The sequence below is a fragment of the Scyliorhinus canicula genome, chromosome 10, assembly GCF_902713615.1.
Source record: "Scyliorhinus canicula chromosome 10, sScyCan1.1, whole genome shotgun sequence".
NCBI classification, from domain to species: Eukaryota; Metazoa; Chordata; class Chondrichthyes; order Carcharhiniformes; family Scyliorhinidae; genus Scyliorhinus; species Scyliorhinus canicula.
The window spans coordinates 84,492,906-84,510,407 of NC_052155.1; the positions used below are offsets into that span (position 1 = coordinate 84,492,906).

Genomic DNA, 17,502 nt, shown 5'->3' on the forward strand with positions numbered 1-17,502 from the left:
TTATTAAAAATTTTTAAAGCTGCACCACGGCTGCCACGGCTGTCCGACCTATCGGGATTTCTCCAGATAGAGAAAATTAAATTTTCCATCCAGGGATCGGAAGAAGGCTTCCACAGAACATGGGAGCCATTCACCCAGTTATTCCAAGATCTGTTTGTAGCCAATAAACCGAAGGGAGTGGGTAGGCATGTTTAACAAGAAGAGAGGGGTGGGGGAGAGAAGGAATAATAATGCCATGGAATCCAACCATGCCCAGCAAATAGCAAAATACACGGATTCACGCCAACCCAACTGGAGAAGGACACGAGCAGACGAGGGGAGGGGGAGCAGCATTTGGAATCGCGACCAATATATTTAGGTTGGGCTTCGCAAATTTATCCGGAACACCCCAAAATGGTTCTATGGCAGTTGATATGTTTGTAATGCTTCCATAGCATTGAAATTGATCTCCCTTGTACTCCATGAGAGTTGTGAAGAATAAGACTTTTCAGTGTGAATTTTTAAATTGGGAGTAACCTAGCTCGAAGTTTGGTGGAGCGCAATTTGCATTCAATTACTGTAATGAGTACTGGCACTGCCTTAAGTTCTGGAGTTAGTCTAATGAGGATTGTTTGAATAATACCCATACATCAAAAACCTCTGATTGGCAATGAATTTGAGCAGAGTGGCAATCAGAACTGGCCTGCCTATCGACTACTACTTTCTTACCTTTCATTTATTTTGGTCCTATCTCATCTGACCTTCTAACCCAGGCAGGCAAGATCAGTGCAGTGCACTTCTCAGGCCTTCAGTCAAGCTCTGCAGGGTCAGATGCAAGGATCATACGCGTCCTTAAAAGGGTGGGGGTGGGAACAGCGCCAATGGGGCAGGTCGGGCCTCGGTGGATTGGAGTGGGTCTGACGGTGGCGGAGGTGGGGGGGGGGATAAGGTTGGGTATCTGGTGGGGGCGAATGGGTTGGACCTCCATTGGGGGGCAGGTCAGGTAGTACTTCAAGGTGAGCTTGAAAGTCATGGCAGGCGAGAGGGTGGTAAGAATTGGGCCTGGGGTGGGGCCGTGGTGGAAAGAGTCTCAATGCGAGGGACGCTCCGTGTGGTTTAGGGAATCCCATGGGGGTCAGGGGGAGATTCCAGGGAGTATCGCTGGGGTGTGGGGGCATCCTGTTGTGGATGGGGGTGTATTCTCAGGTGGGGAAGCCTCATGGGTGGAGTGGGAGAATCCTGTGTGTGGGGGCGGGAGTAGTGCGGCAAATAGGGAATAGGCAGGTGGGTGGGGGTGTAGTGTGTGGGGGTGGGGTTAGTCAGGGGGTGGGGGAGTCCCTTGGGAGTTCTAGGATGGGAATACTCCCTTGAAGTTGGTTTGGGACTCTACGATAATTACTCTGAAGTTAGATATGGTTTAAATTATTATAACTATTTGGGGATATCTATTAATATAACACAATCACAACCATCCAAAGTTTGCGATTTAAATCACATTTTTGGCTGGTTACAGCACAGGGCAATTGCCCAGTAGAAGTTTGCATTTCCCAGGCAATTACTGTGCAATCCTTACCTGGAAACTTCCAGGAGGCATCTTTGGGGGACGGCCCAGTTACACTGCTCTGGAGCTTGAAAGTTATGGACCAATATGCACATTGAGGGACTGTAAATAATTTGCCAGTGCAAGACGGAAAGGACTGCAGCATCTCAAATGAACAAATACCATCATTATCAAAATGTTTCGTGAATCCAGAATCTACTGTCAAGAAGCAACCTATGTGTACATAGTCAGGATAAAAATCAAAATCTCTTCTTATTCTATTATGCAAACATTAAGGAGTAATGTTCCCCCATCCTAAAATCAGACTTATGTAGCAAGTCTGGATGCAGCTGATTGGGAGGTGTTGTTCTTGTTACCATGTTACGAGCTAGGGTTTAGAGAACCCCAAAGTGTAGCATGGCATTCACCTGACCCACAACTTTTAATAGATTGTGGTATGGGAAGCACACGGCCCACTCTACAGGTGTGGTACAGCAGAAATGGAAAGGTATTTCTTAAAGCAAAACAATGTTTATTCTATGAACTCAAGTGAACCCTTTTACAACGTGCAGTGAACATCTTAGCAACCATTAATTCAAATACAACCCCCAAAGACTACAACACTGAGTAATCCTTTAAGCTTTCCTTTTAACATCCATATGACTTAAAACACCATTTACCAGACGCACATCAGGTTAAAGTCACTACTGTTATTAATTTTAAATCACGAGGATCGATTTACAGTCATTAGATTACAGAGAGAGATTCAGACACCTTCTGGCTATGACTGCAGCTAGCCAGCTCTGAAAACGAAACTAAAACACACCCTGCAGCAAACAGCCTAAAACGGAAGTAAAAAGCTGACAAACCGACCAGCTCTACCCACACTCTGACATCACTGATAAACACACATTTCTTAAAGGTACACTCACATCACACCTCCCCTCAAGAAACAAAACCCATCAACGTCAAGGTGGTTTCATTTTTCACCTTTTCACTATCCTTTAACAAATGCACAGAGTAAATATACTTTCTTGTTTCAAAAAATAACACACGCAAGCATGTATAATAATATAGTCCATTTTTTTTCGTTCTTCTTCCTCCAATTGAAATCCTTCTCGATTAACAGTCTCTTTGAACAAGAAGGTCCCTGCACGATCCATCCATTTTTCTACGCCTCGGCATTTCTCTTTAAAGTCAGATACTTTACTTCAATCTGATCATGAGAACTAGGAGCAGGAGTAGGCCATCTAGCCCCTCGAGCCTGCTCCGCCATTCAATGAGATCATGGCTGATCTTTTGTGGACTCAGCTCCACTTTCCGGCCCGAACACCATAACCCTTAATCCCTTTTTTCTTCAAAAAAATTATCTATCTTTACCTTAAAAACATTTAATGAAGGAGCCTCAACTGCTTCACCTGGGCAAGTAATTCCATAGATTCACAACCCTTTGGGTGAAGAAGTTCCTCATAAACTCAGTCTAAATCTACTTCCCCTTATTTTGAGGCTATGCCCCCTAGTTCTGCTTTCACCTGCCAGTGGAAACAACCTGCCCGCATCTATCCTATCTCTTCCCTTCATAATTTTTAATGTTTCTATAAGATCCCCCCCCTCATCCTTCTAAATTCCAACGAGTACAGTCCCAGTCTACTCAACATCTCCTCTTAATCCAACCCCTTCAGCTCTGGGATTAACCTCGTGAATCTCCTCTGCGCACCCTCCAGTGCCAGTACGTCCTTTCTCAAGTAAGGAGACCAAAACTGAACACAATACACCAGGTGTGGCCTCACTAACACCTTAAACAATTGCAGCATAACCCCCCTAGTCTTAAACTCCATCCCTCTAGCAATGAAGGACAAAATTCCATTTGCCTTCTTAATCACCTGTAAACCAAGTTTCTGTGACTCATGCACTAGCACACCCAGGTCTCTCTGCACAGCAGCATGCTTTAATATTTTATTGTTTAAGTAATAATCCCGTTTGCTGTTGTTCCTACCAAAATGGATAACCTCACATTTGTCACCATTGTATTCCATTTGCCAGACCCTAGCCCATTCACTTAACCTATCCAAATCCCTCTGCAGACTTCCAGTATCCTCTGCACTTTTCACTTTACCACTCATCTTAGTGTCATCTGCAAACTTGGACACATTGCCCTTGGTCCCCAACTCTAAATCATCTATGTAGATTGTGAACAATTGTGGGCCCAACACGGATCCCTGAGGGACACCACTAGCTACTGATCACCAACCAGAGAAGCACCCATTAATCTCCACTCTTTGCTTTCTATTAATTAACCAATCCTCTATCCATGCTACTACTTTACCCTTAATGCCATGCATCTTTATCTCATGCAGCAGCCTTTTGTGTGGTACCTTGTCAAAAGCTTTCTGGAAATCCAGATATACCACATCCATCGACTCCCTGTTATCTACTGCACTGGTAATGTCCTCAAAAAATTCCACTAAATTAGTTAGGCACGACCTGCCCTTTATGAACCCATGCTGCGTCTGCCCAATGGGACAATTTCTATCCAGATGTCTCGCTATTTCTTCCTTGATGATAGATTCCAGATTCCAGATCACAGAGTCCCTTGTAATTCTCCAACACAGGAACATTGGTTATCACAGCTTTCAGGCCGTCAAATGCCTGTTAAAACTCCGCTGTCCACAGGAACCTGTTACGCGTCTTGAGCAAGCCCATCAGTGGAGCAATCACGCGACAAAACATTTGCACAAATGTTCGATTAAAAATGCACTCATGCCAAGAAATCACATTATTTCCCATTGTCTTGAGGGTATTGAAAACTCCTCCATAACTGTTGGTTTCACATCGTGTGATCATTCAACCCTGTCCAATTGTATGGCCAAGGAAAGTGTCTTGGGCTTTTCTAAATTCACTTTTGGCTAGGTTTATCACCAAACCCGTCTCCTGAAGTCGATCGAATAACTCCATCAGATGCTTGAAATGTTCTTTCCATGTCTGGCTGAAAATTACCAGATTTTCGATGTATACCACACAATTGGGTAATCCTGAAACGATTTTGTTAGTTAACCGTTGAAATGTGGCTGGAGCATTTTTCATGCCAAATGGCATAACTTTGAATTGGTATCTACCATCTGGAGTCACAAAAGCTGAAATCTCCTTCGCCCTTTCGGATAAAGGTACCTGCCAGTAACCTTGTAGTAGATCCAATTTGGGAATAAAAGCTGATTGTCCCACTTTCTCAATGCAATCCTCCAAACGTGGGCTAGGATAAGAGTCCATTCTTGTAACTGCACTAACCTTTCTATAGTCCACACACGACCGTTGGGTACCGTCTGATTTAGGTATGGGTGAGCTCCATTGGCTGCAACCCACTTCAATTATGCCATTTTTAAGCATACACTCAATCTCTTTGTTAACCTGTGCCAATTTTAATGGGTTAAGTCTATATGGATGTTGTTTGATTGGAACAGCATTTCCCGCATCTACATCATGTATAGCCATTTTAGTGCTTCCCAATTTATCTCTACAAACCTGCCCCGTGATATCAATAACTCTTTCAGATTAGTTCATTTTTCCTCTGGAAGGTAACTCAACAATTTATCCCAATTTTTAAGAACATCCTTGTTTTCCAATTTAATTTGAGGTATGTCAAATTCACAGTCATATGGATTTGGTTCGTCACTGAGTTAGAATCATTAAAACCACCTCCTTTTTCTCTTTCCCTTTCGAAGTACCTTTTTAAGCATATTCACATGACACACCTTGGTGAGTTTTCCTTCTAACTGGTGCTTTTACCACATAATTCAGCTCACTTAATTTCCTTGCAATCTGATAAGGTCCACAAAACCTTGCTTTTAATGGTTCGCCTACCACTGGTAACAACACAAAACTTTATCTCCACTGGCAAAAGTACAAACTTTGGATTTCTTGTCCGCTACCCGTTTCCTCACGTTTTGTGCAACTTTTAAATGTTGTCTAGCCAATTCACCTACTCTATTTAATCATTCCCTAAAATTTGACACTTAATCAAACAATGTAACTTCCGATTTCTCACTCACCGATTTTTCTTCATAAATTGAAGTGGTCCTCTTACCTCATGACCAAAAATTAGTTCAAAAGGACTGAATTTGGTTGACTCATTAGGTGCATCAGCAATTGCAAACAGTATGAATGGAATTCCTTTATCCCAATCCTCTGGATAATCCTGACAATAAGCCCTCAACATTGTCTTTAATGTCTGATGCCACCTTTCTAACACTCCCTGCGATTCTGGATGGTATGCAGTTGATTTAATTTTTTTATTCCTAAACTATCCATTACTTCTTTGAATAACCACGAGGTAAAATTCGATCCTTGATCCGATTGTATTTCTGTGGGTAGTCCATATCTAGTAAAGAATTTAAGTAACCCCTCCATAATTTTCTTTAGCTGTAATATTACATACTGGAATGGCCTCTGGAACCCTCGTAGACACATCCATTATCGTCAAAAGATATTGATTCCCACTTTTTGTTTTCAGAAGCAGTCCTATGCAATCAATTAGGACCCTTGTAAAAGGTTCCTCAAATGCTGGAATGGGTGTTAAGGGTGCTAGTTTTATCACTGCTTGAGGTTTCCCTATCACTTGACATGTGTGACATGACTGACAAAATGTAACTACATCATTATGTAGTCCAGGCCAATAAAAATGTTTCTGGATTTTGGCTCGAGTTTTCCTTATTCCCAAATGACCTCCCACTGGTACCTCGTGTGCAACTCGCAACACCTCCTTTCTATACCCTACCAGCAATACTACTTGATGAACCTCTGCCCACTTTTCACCCGCCTGCATATGTAAAGGTCTCCATTTTCTCATCAAGACATCACTTTTACGGTAATAACACTCTGGTATACACTCAGATTCCTCTTCCGTGTATGCTTTCTGATACATCCGTTTTATTTCTATATCTTTCTGATGTAACTCCGCCAATTTTCCTGAACTAAAAATATCTGCCTCATCCTCCACCTGTTCTTGTTCTTTTTCAACCATCTGATCAAAAATCCTTTGTGATAATTACAGTTCAACGTCATCTTCACTCTTTGATTTCTCCTCTTGTCTTAATGTGACTTTGCGACCTTGTTACTGCACAATCCGGAAAAATCCCGGGGTATTCGTCCTTCAACACTTCAGTTGTCTGATTTTCCACTGGCTTATCACCCACAGTAGGCATCACTCTCACCTGCAATGCAGCTATATCATTACCCAAGATAAACTGTATTCCTGGACAAGATAGTTTCTCTATTACTCCTACTACCACTTCAGCACTCTTCACTGGACTTTCCAACCTTACCTTATATAATGGAACACTACTCCTCTCACCGTGAATTCCACATATTACCACCTTTTCTGGCAACATTCTTCCCAAACTACATAACTCCTCATCTCTTACCATTAAAGATTGACTAGCTCCCGTATCTCTTAAAATTGTGACTTCTTTACCTGCTCCTCCTGATACACACGAGTAAACTTTATCCACACAAGTAAATTCTTTAAAGAGATCTGGCACCTTCTTATCAATCGCCTTTTGATCAGGCTAAACAATCTTTTGCACCTCCTTCACAAACCCCACTGTCTTATCCTGTTTTACCACATCAGCCTTTCCAGTGCTTTTCTTCAACCACCAACACTGACTTTACATGGTTGAGTTTATTACAGTGAAAACATTTGAAACTTTTCATGTTTCTTCCACCTTCCTGGATTTCTTTTCTCATCTGAGGTACACTCTCCTTATTATCTCCCATCAGATCACCTTTACTTTTACCACTTGAGTATTTCTCGTATCCCCAGTTTCTATCCCTCACAGGCTGAAACTGATGTCGGAAACCAAGCTTTGATTTATGAACTAATTCATAATCATCTGCCATTCCTGCTGCTAACCTCACAGTTTTAACCCTCTGCTCTTCCACATGAGTTCTCACTACATCAGGAATTGAATTTTTAAACTCCTCCAAAAGTATAATTTCTCTGAAAGCTTCATATGTTTGGTCTATTTTCAAAGCCCTTATCCACCTATCAAAATCACTCTGTTTGATCCTTTCAAACTCCATGCATGTTTGACCAAATTATTTCCTTAAATTTTTAAACCTTTGTCTGTAGGATTCAGGCGCTAGTTCATATGCACCTAAAATGGATTTTTTCACCTCCTCATATGTCTCAGATACCTCCTCCGGTAGTAATGCAAACACTTCACTAGCCCTACCTATCAGCTTTGTTTGAATCAGTAATACCCACATGTCCTCTGGCCATTTCATTTGTTTAGCTGCCTTCTCAAATGAAATGAAAAAGGCTTCCCCTTCCTTCTCATCAAACCTTGGCAATGCTTGGACATATTTAAATAGATCCCTACCAAGCCTTTGACTATGATTCTCTTTCTCACTAACCTCATCACTATCATCCAACTGTACGTTTCCCTTTACGCCTGCCAATTTTAACTGACGGTCATGTTTCATAGACATTTTCTGAAGTTCAAAATCTCTCTCTTTATCTTTTTCCCTGATCTGTATCTCCCTTTCTCTTTCTTTTTCCTCTATATCTCTTTCGTATTCAAGCTGCTTTAACTCTTTCTCATGTTCCATTTGTTTAATTTGCAACTGAATTTTTGACATTTCCAATGAGCCAGACTGTACCTCAACATCAAATGCTTGGCCACCGCCATAATTACTTCATCTTTCTGCATTTTGTCAGGTAATGTTAACTGCAACGTTTTTGCCAAATCTAACAGTCTGCTTTTAGTCTCTTTCCGTAAGGTACCGTGTGTGACCGTCTCCACCCCCAAAAACTTCAGAGCCTGTGAAAGAGCCATTGTCCACAACACACTCCCCACTTAAACTGGAATACCACACCTGAAAAGCACCCACAATAAGCTCACCCCTCACTGTCTTTAAGTTCACTAAGCCAATCCAATAGATAAACTTTTATCCCCCTCGAGCCCCCAATTTGTTATGAGCCAGGGTTTTGAGAACCACAAAGTGTTCACCTGACCACAACTTTTAGTAGATTGTGGTATGGGGAGCACACAGCCCACTCTACAGGTGTGGTACAGCAGAAATGGAAAAGTATTTTTTAAAGCAAAACAATGTTTATTCTATGAACTCAAGTTCACCCTTTTAAAACATACAGTGAACATCTTAGCAACCATTAATTCAAATACAACCCCCAAAGACTACAACACTAATTAATCCTTTAAGCTTTCCTTTTAACATCCATACGACTTAAAACACCTTTTACCAGAAGCACATCAGATTAAAATGAAAATGAATAAAAATCGCTTATTGTCACGAGTAGGCTTCAATGAAGTTACTGTGAAAAGCCCCTAGTCGCCACATTCCGGCGCCTGTTCGGGGAGGCTGGTACGGGAATTGAACCGTGCTGCTGGCCTGCCTTGGTCTGCTTTAAAATCCAGCTATTTAGCCCAGTGTGCTAAACCAGCCCCTGCATTAAAGTCACTACTGTTATTAGTTTTAAATCACCAAATCAATTTACAGTCATTAGATTACAGAGAGAGATTCATACACCTTCTGGCTGTGACTGCAGCTATCCAGCTCTGAAAACGAAACTAAAACACACCCTGCAGCAAACAGCCTAAAACGAAAGTAAAAATCTGACAGACAGCCCAGCTCCACCCACACTCTGACATCACTGAAAAACACCCATTTCTTAAAGGTACTCTCGCATGACACCCATGACAGCTTGAGAATAACGCAGCAATTTAAATGTCTATACTTGCAGGGAGTACTTGGGTCTCCATTTAGTATGTTCAAAACAATACCAAAACCAATTAAGTTGATGTTCGAATCAATTTCTTGGCTTCCACACTCACATTTCAGCTGGCTCGCAGCATTATGTGCATTATGGAATAAGTTATGAGTTTACAGAACAAACTTTAAATTGCCCTGAATGGATAGTAATTCAAAGTGTTGAAAAATAGAGAAAATGACCATAAGCACAGATTGAACTGTAATTCCCAAAATGTTGACAACATAAGAATGTGAAGAAAGAAATTTGGTCTATCATATAGCACTGTCTCATGTTTCTGCAAAATATCTGAAAGCAACACTTAAAATGAATGACTTTTGGTGTGCCGTGCACGGAAAATGGCCGGGATTCTCTGAGCCTCCGTGCCACGATCGCTCTTGGCGTGGGGGCGGAGAATGGGGCGTCAGACCCGCGATCGTGTCCGACCCCTTCCTACGATTCTCCAGGGACCGGAGAATCGCCACCAGTCGCGCATGCACAGTCGACGCGGCGCCAATCGGGGGCCATTGAAAGAGGTCGCCACGGCGATTCTCCGCCGGTAACTGGCCGAGTTACCGCCGGCGTGGTTCACTCATGGTTCCACCCGCCAGGCACTCTTGTGGTGGGGCGGGGGGATCCGTCACCGGGGGGGGCGGCCTGGCCCACAATCGTGGGCAACTGATCAGCGACGTGCAGGATCTGGGATGGGGCCTATATTGTGGGACCGGCCCGCTGTGTGGGTCCACCATGTTGCGCGGGGTCATCGGCGCAGGTGACCGCCGTGTGCATGCGTGGACCTGCGACCAGAAGTGCAGGGCCCTATATCGGCAGCCGGACTTTCTAGAAAAATGTCCAGAGTGATTCGCACCCGCTTCCTAGTGAGTGTAGGGACATAGCCCCATTATCAGAGAATTGCGCCCAATATTTTTTGCAAGCTACTGTATAATTATTAAACCTTGTTAAGAAAAAGATCAGCAGTCTTGCTGGAAGATTGAATAACTTGATTTAGATAGTACATATTCATGAAAACATGTAAAGTGACATTTATTTGCAATTTTGTATTTTATAGGATCATGGCATAGGAAACCATCAGCTGTTTATCCCTTATTGGGAAAAGTGGAGAAGCAAGCATGTGGCTACTTGACTTGACACTGAAATTGATATGACATGCAAGCACAAAGTTCTGTAAGAATAAATAGGTAATTGGTGGTTTTGTAACGCTGGACTTGAAGCATTGATTTTGGAATATTCTCAGAGTGAGGTCAGACATGGTAGCAAGACCACGAGAATTATATCGCCTCAAAACTTTATTGGTTAAGCTTTGCCAAATTGTATTGCAACATCTTATTTAATATGTAGCAATTTATATTTTAGCATCTTTACGACTTGTATTGTAACTTGTTAATAAAACCTCTCAATACTTTGGATAAAAATTATCTGTAGACTCTTGATACGACAGACCAAATTTAATATATTTTACTCACAATGCCCACAAGCAACAATAAGATCAATGCTCATAATTCTTTTGGCAGCGTTAAGTAGTGGAGTAAGGCAATAGGTAAGGGAGCATCAGCAAAATTCCTGCTCTTTATCAAAGAGTGTCATAGAAACTTTAACATATGAGGTTTTGGTTGAACATCTCATTCAACAATGCAGAATTTCCTCAGCATTGCAGTCGTGGCCAGACCAGGTAATCTGCTCAAGTCACAATCAGTAGATTATTCATTGGAGAAAAGGGTCATAATGTGCTCAATGTACAATTGTGCTTGTAAAACTGTAATCATGAGACACTTATTTAATTATTATACTAATACCTGTTGCTGTTGATGCACATCCAGACGCATTCTCTTAGCTGCATTTTTACTCTCGCTCTCACAAGCTGTGGCCAAGATATTCTCTGCTACTGCAGATGTGAGATGTGAAGGGATGGGACGTGACTGAAGAAAGAAATACAAAATAAATACAATACCATCCTTTAAAAAAGCGATATCCAAAAACCAACGCAATATCAGTTTCTTAAAAAAAACACATTAGCACAAATCAATAGCATACCTGACTGCTCCAGTATATTGTGAGCCAAAGAAAAGAAATTAAAAATCCTAACATTCAGAAAATACGCACTTAAAGAGGCCCAATCTGGTAATGTCACAAAATTCAATCAAAAACTCCTTTGTCTTGCTTTTCTGGAGACTGAATTCAGTCAACTTCATTAGCTTGCATATTTCTACAACCAGTAACATCTTCTGGGTTCTGTGCTGCAAATCAAGTGCTGGGTTACTATCTTGTCCATTAAACTCAAATTTCTTGTACCCTCTCAAGTTTATGAACGCATCTTACAGTATAATAAAATATTTTGGGCACTCTGCAATTTGTCCTGGTACATAATGCTACATCATTTTTCACACAGTTGTTTCAAAAATATTGCAATTATATTTGCATGCAAATACAAATGTAAGAAAATTTAAGTTGTGAAGAAATGTGAAATGATTGATTTGAATAAAAAAACATGTGGGTTAAAACATATTCAAGTTGGATTTGCAATTAATATTAATAAGATTGGGTCTGAAGTTACTTGGTGAAATATTTCTATAAACAGCCACTGTCTATGATATCTTCACAATTTGATTTCCAGTACTTTTTTATCTGAAGATTGAGAGCGTCTAAAATATATATTCAAACTATAAATAATTATGACTCTTTTAATTAGACATCATTAATTTTAAAATACTGATGGCACAATAAATTAACAACCAAGGGCTGATTCATTTTACATGGCTGTACCAGTGCACCATTGGTATTTAGTCATTATAAATAACTGATAGTTGCGATTGTACTATTGATGTGACATTGCCCATTGTTGCACGGTAAGTTACTTCCAATGGTAAATTAGGGTGGCAGATGAGAAAGCTATTTCAACAACTGTCTTAATTACCAAATCATGAATCAATACTGTTGATTTCTAAAAATCCTACATCGTAACATAATTTACTGGACGTTAAACGTCCAAGGCCTCTCTGGTTTGGTTTCTACCACCTTGGCAGAAACAAAGATACAAAGGTAAGCATCATATTGTACCAAAGCCCAAAATGCAGAACATGACTGACTTGAAAAGAATAATGAAGCTTAGATTCACAGAATATCAAACAAATTAAATTTTGGATGTGATGCTGAGCACAGAGCCTGAATAAATGTCCCAACCAACTTCTAGAGATATTGCAAATGTCTACCATAAAAAAAGTGTGGATGGAAATCAGGAACTCTTTCAATAACATGGAACAAAATGCATAAGGTCAATTAGTACGAATGCATTGACACAAAGATAAAAATAGCTAAAACTAAAGAAGTTAATACTTGTACAGAAGGGGACTTTGACTCTAAGTGGGACCACTGCCAAATAAGATAAATATCTCCCAAGTATCACTAAATCTGAAGTTTTCTAAAAGCATTTATATTGACCCAGATCGGCTAATAATGCCCAAGTAGATTGGTGAGAACAAAGTCAGGTGGGCTTTGCCCTCTTGTTGGAACTCAGCCAGCTCAATCAGTAGTGGTACCACCAAGCCATGCTTGATGATGGACATTGAAACTCCTCACCCAGAATGCACCCTGCCGCCTTCAGTGCTTCTTACAATTTGTGTTCAACATGGGGGAGGGGAGTACTGATTCATCAGCTGAGGGAGTGGGAGAGTGGGTATTGGTGGCATTGGTGACAATCAGCAGAGTTTCCTTGCCCATATTTGACTTGATGCCATGGGACCTTTCGGGGTGCAGAGTCAATCTTGAGAACTCGCAGACCAACTCCCTTTTGTCACCTCTGGTGCGTCTATTCTGCTGTTGAAAAATGATATACTCAGAGATGGTGATGATGGTGTCTGGGGGATTATTTGTAAGGTATGATTTTATTTTATTATGTCAGGCTGTTGTTTCAATAGTTTGTGGGACAGCCCTCCAAATTCTGGCACAAACCCCCAGGGATTAGGACTTTGCAGGTGAATTAGCCATTGTGTGCCCTTTGTTGTTTCCAATGCTGAGGTCCACATTGGGTGATCCATCTAGTTTTGTTCTTTTTTTATTTTTCCGTAGCTGCTTGGCACAACTGAGTGACCTGCTAGGCTATTTCAGAGGGCAGTTCAGAATGAATCAAATTGCCGCAGGTCTGGAGTCACATAAAAGCCAGACCAGGTCCTGACAGCAGATTTCATTCCCAAAAGAGTATTAGTTAACCAGGTGGGTTTTTACAACAATTGTTTCATGGTCACCATTACTGGATGACCTTTTAATTTTAATTCCAGGTTTATTAATTAATTGAACTTAAATTTCATCAGCTGCCACGTGGGATTTGAACCAGTGTTCCAAGAGCATTGACTTGATCCTCAGGATTATTAGTCCATTGACATTACTATTAAGTCACAATTGTTCAGTGTGTTTACGTTTGCGGCCTTCCCAGTATAGATTCTGCAGTTAATCACTTTCAACTCAAACTCTGTTCTGGAATCCGCATTATAGGAGGAATGTGATAGTACTGGAAAGGGTGAAAGGGAGATTCACTCAGATGTTGCCTGGGCTTGAGAATTTTGGTTATGAAGTGAGATTGGATAGACTGGGGTTGTTTTCCATGGAGTAGAGGAGATTAAGGGGGGATATGATTGAGATGTATAAAATTGAGTGGCATAGATAGAGTAGACAGGAAGAAACTATTCCCCTTGGTGGAGGAATCAATGACCAGGAGGAATAGATTTAAGGTAAAGAGTAGGAGGTTTAGAGGGGATATGAGGAAAATCTTTTTCACCCTGAGGCTGGTGGGAATCTGGAACTCACTGCCAGAAAGGGTGATGGAGGCAAAGACACTCTTAACATTTAAGAAATATTCAGATGTGCACTTGTGATGCAAGGAATTCAAGGCTATGGGCCAAATGAATCAAAATAGGGACTGGAATAGTTAGGTGGCTGTTTTTGACTGGCACAGACCTGATAGGCCGAAGGGGCTTTTTTATGCTGTGTAGACCTCTCTGACTCTATGGCTCCATGCTGTGGCGAACAGCGTGAGTATCTTGGGGTAATTTCTGTGAAAGCTCCAGGCATCTAGCCCAATTCTCCAATAGTAGGATAGTTTCCTAGGCCACCATGAAGCAGTTCGGGCAGTGTACTTTTACCCATTGAAGTTTAAAATTTCCAGGTAAATATCATATCATACATCGGGACTTCTTCAGGGTTTCGACATGCAATAATGGCAAAAGTCTGAACATTCGCTGCTGTTGCCATTGCAAGATCTGGGTTATTGCAATATCCACATTGAAATGACATTGTTAAATATATATTAACAAACTCACACATATATACATGATAGATATTAAATTATGAACATTAAGCACACGTACAGACGCCTTTGATATCAATTAGGTATCATGCGTAAAGGAATAAACTTCACCTGGATTCGAAATTATTTAAATGCTGCAGCCATGTAGAACCTGTACATAACAACAGTTTTAAACAATTCTTTAAATTGATTTTGTGAAGCAATATTAGAATACATGAGAAGGCCATCTCCAACAATTTTGCCTTCACTCAAGTTGCTGATATCACTGAAAAGCTTCCAGGTAATCTGCTGAATCACCTTTTGAATTTTTAAATAATACCAAAAAAGTTAAAAGAATCGTCCAATCCTTTCGAACATTAAAAATGTCACTAGCTTAATTTTGCCAGTAAGTGGAGCTCTGTACGTACATTTAAGTAAGCATGCATGAAATCTTGTTTTGTCCGAGCCTCGAGTATGAATTGATGCCATCTGTTTGAATTGATTTCGGAAAGTGTACTGATGTAAACCATATAAAATATCCAGCATTGGAAACATTACTAACACCAGAAGAGAGGAAGCTAATTCAGCAGATTAATATTCTACTTCCTCATTGGCACACAATTGAGCGCTATAGCTGATGAAACTAGCAGTACCAGAGGACAAAGGAAGCAACAGAAGATTGCCTATTTTAAAATTTCAAAGTAATGGAGGCCACATTTATAGGGGGAGGAAGAAAGATTGGCATGGTACCTTACACCTATCTTCAAGGAAATAATTTTCCCAGATCAATTGGATACACATTAGATATTACTATATACCTATGAGCTCCAGTGGAACACAGCACACAAGAACTCTATTTAGGCTGTTCAATTTTATCAACCTGGACAGAATTGCAACATTGCTTAAATGACTTCCATGGTGTATTCTGGCAGAGCTGGAATTCAGCCCATTATATCTAGTAGCAACATGTTGGAGCAGTGAGGTTAACTATACAGGTTAATGAGAATATTGTCCTACCACCTGCTTTCATTGTTGCTTTATGCGGACTGGGGATACATCTACGTTTTGGTGTAATCAGTTTGAAGTATGTTCCATGCCACAATAATCTTTTCTCCATGAGTGCAAGAAGCCAATGGTATAAAAGTTGCTTTAATCATTTTGACGGTTATCATTTTGGCTTTTACTAATTCGGGATAGAGATCCAATGTATTTCATGTGTTTATCACAAGTACTGCTTGCTAATACTTGTCTTGCTTAACATTTTAAACAACATGGGATGAATTTCATGCTAGTCAGGATAGCATGAAAAACTGCTGCCTAAAGGGACTGAAATATCACCCATTCAGTCGCATCCAAGGTGGCATCTAGTTACCAGGAACGTGCGCAACCTTTCATGAGAGCTATTCTAACCGTGAAAATATAAACAAAGGAATTCCTCTCTTTATGAATCCAGCTGCACTGCCCAGAGTCAGTATAGATATATATGCAAATAGATCTTCAGAAAACTATACAAAACTCAATTTAGAATTCTTTCTATGGATACCTGTAGTTTGACATCAGCTTCTCAGTTCTATCTGATCAATAGTTTACTAATGGTTGTAAATAAAAATGGAGGACTTGTGAATGAGGTTAATGTTTGAGGAAAATGAAACTGCTAAAGGCAATTCCTAGCCTATTTTGTATCAGCTCCCAGTTTCTCCTTTGACTACAGCCCCGATAAGCAGCATATTGCACCTTGCAACAGAAAGATAAAGAGTTAAACAAGCGAGCTATTGATAACAAAGCCATTATCACACAGCTGCAGATTGTGTGTTTGGAGATCGTTTTAATAATTCCAGAAGTTGAAACACTGGGATTTTCATTCAGATTGTTCTGATGTAAACAAGGATTGGAGCCTTCAAAGTCAATGCTGCTGAAAATATTTCTGTAGAATTAAATCATGCTGCCATGTTGAGCAGGTCATTTGTTGGCAAAATAGCACTTTAATATTTAATTCTCTAACAAATGGACCCATTAATACATCACAATTCAACTGTATCAAACTCAATTTTAGAATGAACTGTTCTGCATTCAGCATCATACTGTTTCAAAAGCTCCGTCTTCATCAAAATGTGTTGTGCAATAAATTAAACATTACACTTGAATAATTCTGTTGACATTACTTCTGGATGCTGGAGTACTCTTTTAGACCCAATTAGTTTTTTCATACAAGTAGATGAAAATGTTCTTTATAAATGCTCTCTGTTGCTGACAATGCAGCTTTCTTTTTATTGGTGAATTTTCGTTCTAACTTATATTTAATCATTATGTGTGCTTATTCTTTGTTAGGTGAGAGATAAGGGCCGCAACATTCTCTAGTACTGCTGATGCCAGTTAGTGGAGGCCCAAAACTCAGGAAATGTCAGCCAGAACATTTCCTGCTCAACTATCGGGAGCTGGCACAGGCATGTCATGCTTGTGCCAGACGTATGCAGAATGGGTGGATCACAATCTAATTTAGTATCTGATTTAAATTTGGTGCCGATCTGTCACTTTGGACTCAAAGACCTGTAAATGCCCTTTTTTATTTACTTCCAGAGGGACACCCTACAATGCTAATTAAAAGGATCACCATTCAATTTTCAGGTAAGGTACTTTAACTTTTGTTGCTGTGGAGTTCGTGAATATACTGTGTTCAAGGTTGTTGGAGAAGTTGACTGATGTTTTTGTATTCACAAAGGTCGGGTGATTTGGACGTGAAGCACAGGCAGCAGAGAACGGAAGCTATGTGCGGAGAGAGGAGAAGGGCCCTCAACTGAAGGCCTACCCTCAAAGGTCTTCAAGGAGCAGATCTCCTACTTCCACCTCATCCAGGAGCAGTCTCTAAGGTGCCTATGTTTCACCAAGGTAACTGAAATAATCCCTTACCTGCAACTGGACCTTCAA

General features: G+C 40.6%; 1 protein-coding gene across 4 annotated transcripts in view; it reads right to left on the minus strand.

Annotated features, from left to right (window-relative positions):
* The window catches only part of LOC119972491 (nucleolar protein 4-like), a 526,260-nt gene that overhangs the window by 29,114 nt on the left and 479,644 nt on the right, over positions 1-17,502 (minus strand). For all 4 annotated transcript variants that reach the window (XM_038809264.1, XM_038809265.1, XM_038809266.1 and 1 more), the window contains one exon: positions 11,096-11,218. In XM_038809264.1, coding sequence (XP_038665192.1) covers positions 11,096-11,218 — 123 coding nt within the window. The remainder of the gene's footprint in view (positions 1-11,095; positions 11,219-17,502) is intronic.